The sequence below is a fragment of the Paralichthys olivaceus genome, chromosome 6 (genome assembly GCF_024713975.1).
Source record: "Paralichthys olivaceus isolate ysfri-2021 chromosome 6, ASM2471397v2, whole genome shotgun sequence".
NCBI classification, from domain to species: Eukaryota; Metazoa; Chordata; class Actinopteri; order Pleuronectiformes; family Paralichthyidae; genus Paralichthys; species Paralichthys olivaceus.
In genome coordinates this window covers 8,749,754-8,763,276 of record NC_091098.1, presented here as the reverse complement: position 1 = coordinate 8,763,276, position 13,523 = coordinate 8,749,754, and the positions used below count along the sequence as shown (strand labels likewise).

Sequence of the window (13,523 nt, the reverse complement as noted above, 5' to 3'; positions counted from 1 at the left end):
ATTTGGACCTCAGAAACGTGCTACTTTTTGCAATTGAGGAGAAATGAAATCAATAGCCAAAGCCTACTATCAAATGCGTTATATTCATATTCTCTGTGTTGAGCTGAGGATGGATATAAACTGGTCCTGAGGGCAGACGCAGATTTGTTAAAGAGACAACAGCTCGTTTTAACTGAGCAGACATATTCTACAGTGTTGTATTTGGTGTTTTTGCAAACTTTATCAGCACCATCGTCCCCTGTCCATCGAACAATGTTTCTGTGCCTCCTCTCTGGCCAATTAGTGGAGGAAAAAAGCTCCAAATGCAAAGATTGGCTTGGTTGCCGTGGCAACATGATTTTCCCCCCACTGTTGACGCAGGTGATGTCAGCAAAGTCTCGGGTATATTATCCCAGTATTGGTGTGAGCGTGTGTGTATGTGTGTGTGTGTGTTGCAGACAGACGTGATGGGTCATAGGCGCATAGATTGTTTAACTGATTGACATTCAGATAGACAGATGGACGGATAGATGGATAGATAGATAGATGGATAGATGGATAGATACATAGATAGATAGATAGATAGATAGATAGATAGATAGATGGATAGATGGATAGATAGACAGATAGATGGATAGATAGATAGATAGATAGATAGATAGATAGATAGATAGATAGATAGATAGATAGATAGATAGATAGATAGATAGATAGATAGATAGATAGATAGATAGATAGATGGACAATGTGTAAAATGAGTCCTCTATGGAGAGGAAGATTAAAGGGGGAGGAGAAGAGGAGAACATAGAGGGGAGGGGATTCAAAATTGTCTCCAAACAGGCATTCATGCTTTCTCCATTTTCCCTCTCTCTCTCATTCTCTCTCTCTCCATGCCCCCTCCCCACACTTGGTCGATGTCACTCTCTCACCTCTCTCCTCCAATACAGAGAAGTCAGATTTTCGCATCTGCCGTACAGCTCATCGTACATCCACTCTTACTTTTCCCCTCCCTCAAGTCTTCACTTCTCTCCCGGCTCCTTCTCCAACCCTTCTTTCCCCTCTACCTTCCCGCTGCTCATCCTCCTCATCCTCGAGCCACTATGGTGAACAGATAACCGTCCAGCTATCCTGAGACCATGGGTGCCTGCCTCTGCAAAGGTCACAAAGGTCAGTGTCTGATACCACCTGTTTGTGCGTCCATGTGTGTGTGTGTCTGTGTGAATGCTGGATCAACCTGCAGGTATGCCGATGACAGGAGTCAGCAATCTAAAGCTAGAGAACAGGAGAATTGAGATTATCACAGTGAATCATTTCATCCTAAAGCTGAATGCAGGCTGACTGACTGACATCGTCAAGCTGTCAGCTGCAAAAATGGAGGGTTAACCCATATTTTTACACCATTTTTATGATGTATATCTAACATATGAAACTGATGCACAACATAAGTCATTCACTAAAAACTTTAGATTTAAGTGAATCTGAGGGGGTTGCTCTGGAAACAAGACTGGGGTGGGAGGTTAATAAGAGGGATTGTGAGGATCAGCGGAGGACAGGGCTGGCTTTACGATGTGATTGCTCTGTTTAAAGCTCATCCCCAACTTGTCTTGACCTGAAGATGTGCCCTGGGTTTTAATTTTCTCTTTCATGTATTTCCTGTCTCTGGTGAAAATAAGGCAGTGTTTGTTGTGTCTCAAAAAGCTGTCTGGATAAAGTGACAATGGCTCAGTGGGCAGCGGGGCCTCTTTGAGGAAGAACACACGTACTTAAACTGTGCCGTCAATACAGAAAATTGAAAAAACAAAAAAGAGGATTTGAAGTGTTTTGTAATATCTCCAAACAACAATCACCCACTATTTTGTCAGTGCATGACATTTAACATCACATCACAGTCTTGCACATTATTTTCAGCCCGAACCTGCGATGGAATCTAAAAATATTTTGTAAGATAAAAGTCTGCTTATGCTCAGTAAGGGTGTCTTTTAATACGGTGGAGGAGCGATGAGAGCACAGCTGTCAAGCTGGCAAGAAAGTGGGAAGGCAAACAGATAAGAAGTGTGTGTGTGTGTGTGTGTGTGTGTGTGTGTGTGTGTATCTGTTTACACTGTCACATTACTGGGGCTTGTCTGTCTTGACATAAGAAGTCCCCATTATGTAAATCATTGGATTTTAAGTTTAAGACGTGTTTAAGGTTAAGGTTTAGGTTTAGGTTTAGGTTAGGGTTAGGGTTAGGTTTAGGTTAGGTCAAGGTGTAGGTTAAGTTTAAGTAAGGTTTAGATTAGGTTTACATTAAGGTTAGGTTAAGGTTAGGTTAATGATAAAGTGTGTGTGTGTATGTGTGTGTGTGTGTGTGTGTGTGTGTGTGTGTGTGTGTGTGTGTGTGTGTGTGTGTGTGTGTCAAGGTGGGGTTTAACCCTTACAAGGACAGAGCATTGGCTCAGGAATCATGACAGGGTTTTTAGATATGTTAATAGTGTCTGATGAGGCCAGAGACCACATCGACATTGTTTGGGTGTGTATGTGTGTGTGCGCCTGGATGTGTGTGCTGGCAACTGGGACCTAAATTAATTGAAGGGTATCACTTGCCTCCTGTTGCTGTATTGTTCCCATAGTGACAGCTGATTGTCTTGAAGACACCTCACCTCCCAGGGGAATATCCTAAGTGTGAGTTTGTATGCCTGTGTGTGTGTGTGTGTGTGTGTGTGTGTGTGTGTTGTCACTGACCTTTCTAATAATGTTAATTGTCCATTGCACTGATCCACTGTCATTCATATGAGCCTCATCACCATCAATTATACAGCAAACAGGCAGAGTGTAGGCCAGGACAAATTTAAATACGCTGAGGGACTCCAGTTAAATGACGCCATGAGGATTCAATGCTCTCTCTCTCTCTCTCTCTCTCTCTCTCTGACCCTTGGCCGTTAGAGAGGACTGAGTTTTTGCTTCAAAGACCATGATTCATGTCCAGAGCCAAACATATAGACACACACACAATAGAAACTCACACACAGCGCGTGAATCTAGCAGCAGTGTTTGGTTTGTGTGTGATTCCCTACAGAGCTCCACCTTCCCATGACAGGACTGCAGGACCAGACAGAGGAGGAGCAGCCGTCCACTGTCAAGGTCAGTGAAAGCCCCAACCTTTCCCTTATAGTTCTGGTCTGGCACTGGCCTTTTCACTGTGTCTGCAGGATCCATCCCACATGTAGACACACGTGTGCATTGACTTTAACTGTGTCCATTTACCAGAAAACAGCCTTCACCACATTGTTAACACAAAAAGAAAATAATAAACATGTTCTAAACAGTTCATGATGTGTTCAGTGGATTCATCGGGCTCCTATCAGATGACGTCAGCAAGGCTTCTGCCAGTGCAGAACACAACATGAAACATCAATTACAAGCATGACTGATCCTGTTGTGCAATTAAATTCTGCATTTTACAAAAATACAACCAAATGCTTCCTGTTTACAAAGGCACACACATGCACAGTTTGTGTGATTGATCATGTGATATGTTTCAAGGCATGTTAGTATGGATGGAGATTAAAAGTGGAGCCAAAATGTGGAAAAACATATGGATGTAGTGACCATCACAGAAAAAAGCCTGGAAATGCTCATTTTAATGTTATACAGTTACTAAAGTAGATTATGTTTGAACATCTGCGAGTTACAATTACACCCAGCCATTTTATATCTTTTTTATTTGCCTCTATAAGATACTATTTATGGCATTACAAATGAAAATACATGTTTAATCTGCCAAACAATATTAAACATTCTTGCTTCTATAACATTTTTACAGATTGAAACACACTGAATAACAATTGTATTTAGTTTGGAATAAAGAAGGAAAGACAAAAGGATAGAAAAGATCTCTGTGGTTTTGCAGTGACCACACGTCTGGCAATGAAGCAGCAGTGTGTTGAAGCGGAAAAACAGAAATGGCATTCATTTACCCAAGAGGATACTTGGTTTTCCCATTTTGGCCATTTTACATTCAAGCTAATTTTATTCAGATTTATATTGTCTATAAAACATAAATTGCATTGGACTCCAGCAGTTTTGAATTGGAGCCTTGCACCGTGCGCTGATGTAAAAAAGCCCATATTTACCAGCAATCCCATTTCACTTGCACCGTCTTCAAAAAGAGGTTCACTCTCTCAGGCCAAGAATACTAAACCAAGAAATCTATTTCAAGTGCAGTTCCTCTTTCCATATTGACTGCAGCTACTTGAATGCAAACACCATACGACTTGGAGTTTAAAATACTTTCATTTTTTCACAGCTTGTTCAGAATGGGTGTGAATGTTGCAAGATTTCCATGAATCCACTTCAAAGTCTGTTATTGTCATTATCACTTTAAAAGGAAAAAAGTGGGAAATTTGTGTCACACCACATAAAAGGTGGCTGTCAAGGAGGATGTATGCAAATGTTCTTTGTGTGTGTGTGTGTGTGTGTGTGTGTGTGTGGGTGGGTGTGTTGTGCGTACGCTAGATGTGTCTGTGCTATCTTTGTCAAAACCTCACGACTCTGCTCTCTTCATGATCCCTGTCTGGTTGTATGCCTCTGCCAACCAGCGCAGTTTCAGACTGCATGAATTTATTTTCTAGATTCAAATGAGGTCATTTCTGACTTTGACCTTTGAACATCAAAATGTAATCATCTATCTACCATTTAACTCTAAGTCCAAGGGAAAGCTTGCAACAAATTTAAAGAAATTCTCTCTAGGAGTTGCTGATCACAAGGCAAACCATGTGTTTTGTGAGACAGTGACCTTGACCTTTGGCCACCAGATTCTAATCAGTTCATGTCTAAATGAACATTTGTACCAAATTTGGAGGAATTCCCTTGAGGCCTTCTTGAGGTATTGCATTCACAACAGTGGAACATACGGACAGAGGGACAACCCAAAAAGATAAAGCCTGCGGCCACTGTTTGTGGGAGGCATAAAAGTGCAGCGTCAACAAGCTGATAGAAAGAAATTTCCTTAGTTACCACTGGAAATACACAAAACAACAACAACAACATCCCCCCTTATTTATTGTGATATTCTTCTTCTTGTATATTGTGCAGAATCCCTCCAACAGCAACGTGCAAGATAAAACCAGCGGCTACGACATTGGCGAGCTAGCCACTTCCTCTTTGATTGGTGAGACTGGACATGCACACACAAACACACACACACACACACACACACACACACACACACACACACACACACACACACACACACACACACACACACGTATTTCATTAGGGATCAAATATACAACACTGGAAAAAAACAAGCAGGGACACTGAATTAGGAACCATGGGAGGTCACTAATGTAATTTCCTTCATGCCCTCTCTTTCTCTCACACATATGCTGATACACAAGTGTACCCAGACAGCCATGAGTAAACAATCAGACACAAGCACACACTCATTTCCCTCCTGTCTGATTTTCCTCTCCGACTCTGACTTCTGCTTCCTCCTTTCTTCACGTCTTAGCATCCTACTCTTTTTTTCCTCTCCTCTTCCCCATCCTGTGTCTGTCTGGCTCATCTCGACTGCTTTCATCTCTCTGCGGGAGGTTAATTATCTGAGTTAATGTGTTATGCCTTGCTGAACTTTTCCTAGTGAAAGCCCCTTTATTACCCTGACAGTATAATTATGAAGCCCATGGAAACCTCATGAATATGTTAGATGTTAGACAAATACAGAGGTTCAGGCAGACAGCTGAGAGGCTGACACCTGCTTTGACAGAATCGGTCCTGTAAAAAAAAACGAAAATCTTTTGAACATTTACTCAGGCATAATCACTTGTCAGTCATCTCTGACAGTGAAGAAAGTCCTGCAGGTTTGATCAGTCACAAAGTGCAGCTGACAACATGTAACTGCTCAAATCAGATGACACTGTGCAAATGTAAATATGATACAAATATAATCATATTTAGAAGAATACAGCACACACTGCTGATTGTATTCTTCTCGTATGATGCTGTTTGATAGATAATTCAGGCTGATGAAATTTTAGTCACAGTAAATGGCTAAAGCCCTGCTCATGCCTCAGAGAAAGTGAAATGTTTATTAGATTCTGCAAATGCAATTGTGTTGAACCAAACAAATGAGAAATGACAGTTTTGTTATTCACAGCTTGATGGTGCAAGCAAGTGCGTCACACGGTCATCTGTCCAGCACTGGTTCAAACATATATGGCACCCAGACGATGAATAGAATAACTTTTGGTCATCCTCTGAATTTGCTCTTTCACTAAGGCTGAGATTTTTAGTTTTAAGCAGCATTTAATGGTGGGCTAAAGTGAAACTGGAATTAATGACTCTTTTAAGATCCATATTACTTTTGTTCACTCATATGCAAACACAATCTTACCTACATGACAGTATGTCATTTTGTTTAACCCAAGGGTGTAGATAATGTAGTTTTTTGCCAAATTTAAAAGTCTAATTTGAAACAAAACTTTGTAGTATTGCTATTTATTCAATTGCCTTCAACAAACCCTTTAATAATAATAATAATAATGTATGTACTATTATTATTATTATACAAAAATAATCATTTAGAATAATAATAGCAAATTATCATGTTAGCATGCTAAAGTAATGGTAGCCTACAAAACACCTGCTAGACTTTACCCCTGTTACAATGCTGATGACATCATTTAGCTATAAGCTCTATACTGTGCTGGTACAAGCAAACATAGCTGTTGTCTTACATGCACCTGATGCAAAAGCAAGTATCAGACACTTTTGACCGGCAAAAAACTGCTCTGCCATCGGTGGCACATTATTTCACCCTTATTTTAAGGGCATATAATGAAGATAGTAATATATGCTGACATAGGAAGGTGCACAATTCATGTAAACTGCTTGTTATACACACAGATGGTCTGCTCAGTGCTCACACACGTTTACTTCACACACAAGCAGAGTTTTCCTTACAGAGAAGCATTCTCTCTTACTATCTGGTAAATCTGCTCTCATAATAAAAATCTGCCAAGGTCCAAGTACAACAGGCTTTGAAAAGGAATAAAGGTCTGATTGGATTATTACATGTTACACACAAAACGCACTAATGATCAGACGTAGTGCAACCCTTTTCAACCACGCTTTAGACCATGCATTTAGATTGTTAAAATAGAGCCCTCAGTCTTATTTAATGATTGTTTAGCTGTCTTATTTTTATATTTTTACTATAGTCACCACTGCAGCTTTAATTGGCTTTGGTTGTTTTTATTGTTTCCATCCACCACTGCTTGAAACCAACACGAGTCACTTACCAACTTGCTTATTACTCTTACCCCTTTTGCAATGTGAACAATTGTGATTTTCTGGAATGATTCCTTCATCGTCTGGTGAATGCTGTCTCAGGACAAATATCTTTTAATAAGTTGGCTTATTCTTGACTGATTCTGACCATTTGCTACATGCTTGAGAAATCCAATCATTTCTTACAACAACCAGAGAAAATATGTGTTGACAAGTTCACTGGCACAGAAATGGCCACCATGGTTGAATATGTCACAGTCATCCTGGTGCAGGTTCAGTTATGGTTTTGGTGACTCAGGATACTAAAGTTTAGCAAATGCACTGTGGACATTGGCATTCAAAATCTACAATCTGTTATCAGTGGCGCCATGACAGAAACCAACTTTGAGAAAAATGTGTTTATAGACTTTCTTGTCTGATCAGAAAAAAAGGAGATGATTTGGCTTCACTTTTGGGGGAGCTGTAATGTCACCCATCTTCATACACAGTCTATGACTCACACACAGACGATGCAAATCTGACATTTTGTTATACAGAACATCCAACATACTGTGCGTCAGCGTTGTGCTACAAATCAACAGAGGAACGTCTTGCTGCTGCTCCCTGCACTCAGACTGCAGTAAACACAAAACTATCATGTGGGCTGTCATGCCAACCTAATGTGATTTGGTTGTTTTCGTGCTGACAGTAAATCACTCTATCATAATACCACCATGTTAAAACACAACAAGTGGAATTTTCCTGCTGTTTTCACACAGTCTATATAGATTTAACAAAGCATCCTCTCCATCGATGCGCAGCCAGAGCAGAGCCTCTCAACAGATTTGTGACAGCATGAATAAAATGTGAAACAGCAGTGGGGGTTGAAATGGATAACAAAACACAGAACACACTCTGCTGAGCTCGAACAAAATATGAAATAACTTGTCATGATGATTTTCTCTGTTTCAATTAGCACAGGCTGCCACCTCCTGACTCCTGCCTTTCATTTAATTGTATCCATTTCTCACTTTAAAATATTATTCCCTCCCACTTCTCTACCCTGTCCTCCTTAAGTCCTGGTTTTGACATTTTATGCCTTATAATTATTTCAGCCTTTATTCCTCCTCTTTTATACCTTTTTCAATCTTTCCTTTTTTTAAATTGTTTAATTTTCATCTTCTGCAGTATGACCCAGGTTTGCAGTCAGTTTCATTTTATCTCTTCCTTTCACAAGACCTTTCTACCCTTGTCTGGTGTGATTAAAATAAATAATGGCGTCTTTGTAGTTTGCAAAGGGATTTTATGGGTTATGAATAACAAATGACATACTTATTACTTGATGACTTCAAATTTGACCTGCCAAAATCATAAAACTATAAGAATATAAATAAATGATATATCCAATAATGGAGGCAGTTTAATTTATAGATCGCTGGATGTCTGCCCACAGGCATGTTCCACATCTGATGTATGTACAGTGTTAGAAGGCACAGAAAGTATAGCAAAACAAAATCAACTTATTTCAGTTAAGGTACTGATGTTACCCAGAAGTGAAACAGAATGAAGGGAGATGTGCACACACCGATCTGTGCTCTTGGTTTTGGTCTGGTCACGAGGTATCAGAGCGCTGTCCAGCTCTTCCCAGGCCAGATGGGATATGAAGTCCCTCCAGCGACTTGTAGGTCTTGGGGTCTCCTCCTGATAAACCTCCAACAGAAGGCCTCCAAGAAGCATCCAAACAAAATGCCAGAACCAGCTCAACTGTCCCCTTTCGACACGAATGAGCAACAGTTCTACTCTGAGCTCCCTCTGGATGTCTGAAATCCTCAGCCTGTCTTTAAGGATGAGCCAAGCCACCCAGAAGCTGAGCTAAACACAGTCATGCATGATGCATGCATGATGTCTGCATGATCTGTTTAGCTTATCTGCTTGGAGAGAAATGTGCTTATTGCTTTATTGGATATGCATTGAAATTATTTGATAGCTCAGGAATGAACATATATTAATTGCTGTGATCAGTTATAGCATTTTGAATCAGAATTTCTATGCAAGCTACGCACAGTGCAGCAGACAGAACTCAAGTCACAAGTTACAATTTATTCGATATCAGCATAGACATTCTTTCACTTTCATTTTCAAACCTCTCCAATTACATTTGTGAGAAGTTCTACATCAGAAGGCCGCAGCAGAAATGTTGCTTTTCATGTTTCAGGTTATGCAAATGACTACTAGCCCATCATGTGACCTTTTTCCATTTCAATATCCCTGTCCCTTGCTGTGGCATTTTCCACAATTCCTCGTCCTCCTTTGAACCCTCTGCATGTTATTTCATGCAGTCTATCACTTTACCTTTTCCTCAGCTATCTCCCTGTTTCCTCAACTACCACACTCACTGTATATCCCATCTTTTCAGGAAACTACTTTTTATCTAATCCACTTTATCAAGATAAACCCCTCCCCTCTCCTTGCTTTATTTAGGTCTGGTGGCCACGATAAAGGACCATATCACCAAGCCGACAGCAATGGCTCAGGGACGAGTCGCTCATCTGATTGAGTGGAAAGGTTGGGGTGGAGGCGGTGAGGCTGGGGGACGTGGAGGCAGCTGGGCCTGTGGAAAAGGAGGTGGAGGCTGGGGGGCTATGGGGACCGAGCTGCAAGAGGATGAGCAATTCTACTCTCAAATGACGGACGAAATCAAGGAGGCCCGCTTCGCTGCAGGTGAGACAGACGGACGCATTTAATTCAAGAAAAACAAGATGTGGTCAGTGGAGATGAAGTGATGCTCAAATCCCTCTGGGCAGCGTTTTCATTCGATTAGCTTTGTGCAGAGGGAGCTTTAACAAAAATCAATAGACGTCCAGTCACAGGGACTCAAATCCAGTGCACTTATTCAATTTCTGTTTGTTTATGATGGTGGTAAACATGGTGACAAACAGCAGGGGTCGAAAAAGCCCCATAAAATGTGTTTTTATGGGTGTTTTGTTTTACAGGAGTGGCGGAGCAGTTTGCCCTGGCTGAGGCGGCCATGCATGTGTGGTCAATGAACGACAACATAGAGGAGCCCTCCACCAGCTTACAAGGTTGGTCATGGAAAAGGATAACAAGTGTCATTGGGGCATTTATTTATAAGTATTTTCAAAGGGGGTTACTGCTACATTTACAACTGATTTCCTCTCTAAAAAATTACAACCATGTAGAATGAGGTAACATTAAAAAATCTGTGCATTTCTAATTAAATAGTCAATGTCTGAGTTTGTGATCTACTGTCATCTCAAATTTTTTATTTTAGCCAGAAGCCTTTTCTTTTATGTTGATGATGGATGTGCGAGACAAATAAGACAGATAACAAAATTCATTATTGTTTCACGAAATTTTGCAAATGTAATGACAATTGTTTCAGCAGCCTGAAATCACGGAGCAGATCACTTAAGACATCAGCCCTTTTTAATTAGCTTATGAATGTGTTGTGATGAATGAGGATGAGATCTCTTTGAAGGAAATAGAAAACACACATTGAAACACACATTCATGGTCTCCAGACTGTTGACTTTGGCAATACCATGACGTTTTACCAGGTTAAAATATCCACCATCACAAAATTACCATATTCCAGTCAACCTCATCCATACTTTTGGGTTTAATGCAAATTTAGCATGCAAGCATGTGAGCATGCTAAATTACTCTTAATTACTCTGCTATAAATTTATACTTGTTTGTATTAGAGGCTACTCTTTTGAGTCAAGGTTAGGTTGGGTAAGTTTGGGTTAGGTAAGGTTAGGCTAGGTTAGGTAATTTTGGGTTAGGTTAGGTAAGGTTAGGTTAGGTTAGGTAATTTTGGGTTAGGTTAGGTAAGGTTAGGTTAGGTTAGGTTAGGTAAGGTTAGGCTAGGTTAGGTAATTTTGGGTTAGGTTAGGTTGGGTTGGGTTAGTTTAGGTTAGGTTAGGTTAGGCTAGGTTAGGTTAGGCTAGGTTAGGTTAGGTTGGGTTGGGTTGGGTAAGGTGAGTTGAGCTGAATTGAGTTGATGTGAGCTATGTTAGGTAATGCTAAGTTAATTTAGGTTAGGTTAGGTGAGGTGAGGTGAGGTTAGGTTAGATTATGCTAGCTTGATTAGGTTAGGCTAGGTTTAGTTAGGTCAGTTTAGGTGAGGTGAGATGATGAAGAGATAAGATAAGATAAAACCTTCATGACGTGCAGCAGCAGCTGGTTCAAAGTATTGGCACCTTTTTAAAAAACAATTTTATTACTGCGTGCATCTGTACTATTTCTGTAATATACCAGTGTGAAGAGCTGCAGCTTCAAACATCTCTACCACTTGAGAGGCCCCGGGTGTTGTTTTCTCTCACATGCTTCAAATCATTTTTCATTGTCTTCAATAAACAACTAAATGTCTGATACTGTTATTATTATTATTGTCATCCCTCCTCAGCAGCGCAGAGCCACTTCTTGTCCCAGTTCCTGCTGGATGGAGGCAGCATCGGCATTCCCCAGCACCTGTACAGCATCCATTATGGCAACAGCAGGGCAGCCAACCTGGTCCCCCTGCCACAGGTCGACCCAATCTCCCCAACATCAGCCACTCAGCAGGACAAAGATCACCATCCCTTTGAGGACAGAAGCACTGTGACAGCAGAAGCTGCTGTCCGACACGTAGACAGCAGTTCGCTATCCGAGGATGATGTCTTTTATAACTAGGCTCGCAGGAAAACAGACTGGCAATCTTGCTGGCAACCTCTGAAACCATCCTCACTGAGAGGACCTGAGTCTCAGCAACAGCAGTGACAGATGCAGAAAATAACTGCAGACATCTATGAGCTATCTGCACAGAAAATGAAAGATTTCTAGACCCTTCAGATATAAAGACTCCAGAGAGTGTTTTCCTCTCAGCTCTGTCTGTGAATGTGTACAGTTCTACTGTTACATTAACCTTTTTCTATTCATTGTACATATCATATGTTGGACTGAACAGTGAAGAGTCAAACTATACTGGTGTAAATATGTCACATATTGTAATAAAATATACATTTTAATACATGTACTGTAGAACGCTTTCCAGTTCTGTTTTAATCCCTTTTTCTATCACATTGAAGAGTCCTACTTGAATATGGGGAAAAGGTCAGTGAATAAGTCACCAATGAAATGGAAAATGTGTCTCCAGTGAGATTTCTCATTTTAATATAAAGGATACAATCGCAAAGAAAGTGTTCACCAAATTATTTTTAGGAGTCATGATTATCTTTTATTCCCACTCTCCTGTCTGAGAGCGACAGGTGCAGAGATATTATGCAGAGGAAAGACGAGTGTCGGCCGATGTATGGTCGCTGTGTGTTCTGTATATGTCTGCACGCCTGTGTGAGACATGGTTGAAGACTGCATGTCTTAATGTTACCTGTCTGGGTGGTTCTTTTATCACAGGTCTACACGATGTGAAGCTGTTTTGTGTAGTGCATTGTGGCTGTTCCCCCTGTTGGTGTCTCAGTGCTGAGTTCTGAATGGTGTAGAACAGATGTGGATAAAACAGAACAAAAGGCTGTGCATGAATACACTGATCACACCCATCATGAAACAAATTCCTTCAGCAGAACAGACCAGAACTGATCCGAGGTGTAATTAGAGAGACGCTTCAACAACATCTGGACTCGGTGTGGTGTGAGAAGGAAATGTGGTAAATTGGATGCAGGTACCTCCTGACAGGCTGCAGGTTGTGGAGGGTCGCGTCAAAATCAATACAATGTATGAGGAGTCTGGCCAGAAGCTAAAAACACTGCTTACTCGACTTGATATAATAATAATTACCTTAGAATTTACAAGTGTAACTAAAGTCATCTTAGATAATAATACCCCTGAAATTATTCCTTAAACGTTAATTGCAGTTTATTAAAACTTGGCTTTTATTTGAAAGTGATGTCACAGTGATTAGAGATATCAACAATTACTTTCTTGATTCATTTGGTTTTTTTTTTAATTAACTGATAGACGTGATGACTAAATCTATGAAATTAACATTTTTTTTCAACGTCTCCACTGGAAGACCACCCACCATGCAACAAACATTGAATCATCATAAATTACAAACATTTATTTTCCCATCTTGGGCAGACATTGTTTTAGATCATTGACTGTATATGAAAATGGGCGTTTAACGCCACAGAAGTGAAGTCAGTGTCTCTATCTCCCCCTGTTGGCTGGCTGCAGTATAGGCCATAAATCCTGCCTCCTCTGTTAGTGGATGGGACATCAAACTAAAAGGTTCAAGTCCAAAAAATATTCTCCAAGTTTCTCTCATTCTGGTAGTT

The 13,523-nt window shown here is 40.5% G+C and overlaps 1 protein-coding gene across 2 annotated transcripts; it reads left to right on the top strand.

Moving 5' to 3' along the window:
* Positions 1-821: 821 nt before the first annotated feature.
* Positions 822-12,481, top strand: fam131c (family with sequence similarity 131 member C). 2 transcript variants are annotated; one of them, XM_020089018.2, is made up of 6 exons: positions 822-1,146; positions 3,035-3,099; positions 5,053-5,128; positions 9,709-9,948; positions 10,221-10,310; positions 11,657-12,481. In XM_020089018.2, the coding sequence occupies exons 1-6, from the start codon at positions 1,116-1,118 to the stop codon at positions 11,920-11,922; spliced, it is 768 nt and encodes a 255-aa protein (XP_019944577.1). In that variant the 5' UTR covers positions 822-1,115; the 3' UTR covers positions 11,923-12,481. The 2 variants fall into 2 exon arrangements, with proteins under 2 accessions (XP_019944577.1, XP_019944578.1); XM_020089019.2 differs by having other exon boundaries at positions 974-1,146; positions 11,660-12,067.
* The last annotated feature ends 1,042 nt before the right edge of the window (positions 12,482-13,523 follow it).

Bases quoted from the DNA above. Each gene is read 5' to 3' on its own strand.
- fam131c (XM_020089018.2), top strand. From the start codon at position 1,116: ATGGGTGCCTGCCTCTGCAAAGGTCACAAAG. The intron at 3,100-5,052 runs GTCAGTGAAAGC...TATATTGTGCAG, and splicing joins AGCAGCCGTCCACTGTCAAG to AATCCCTCCAACAGCAACGT. The intron at 9,949-10,220 runs GTGAGACAGACG...TTTGTTTTACAG, and splicing joins GGAGGCCCGCTTCGCTGCAG to GAGTGGCGGAGCAGTTTGCC.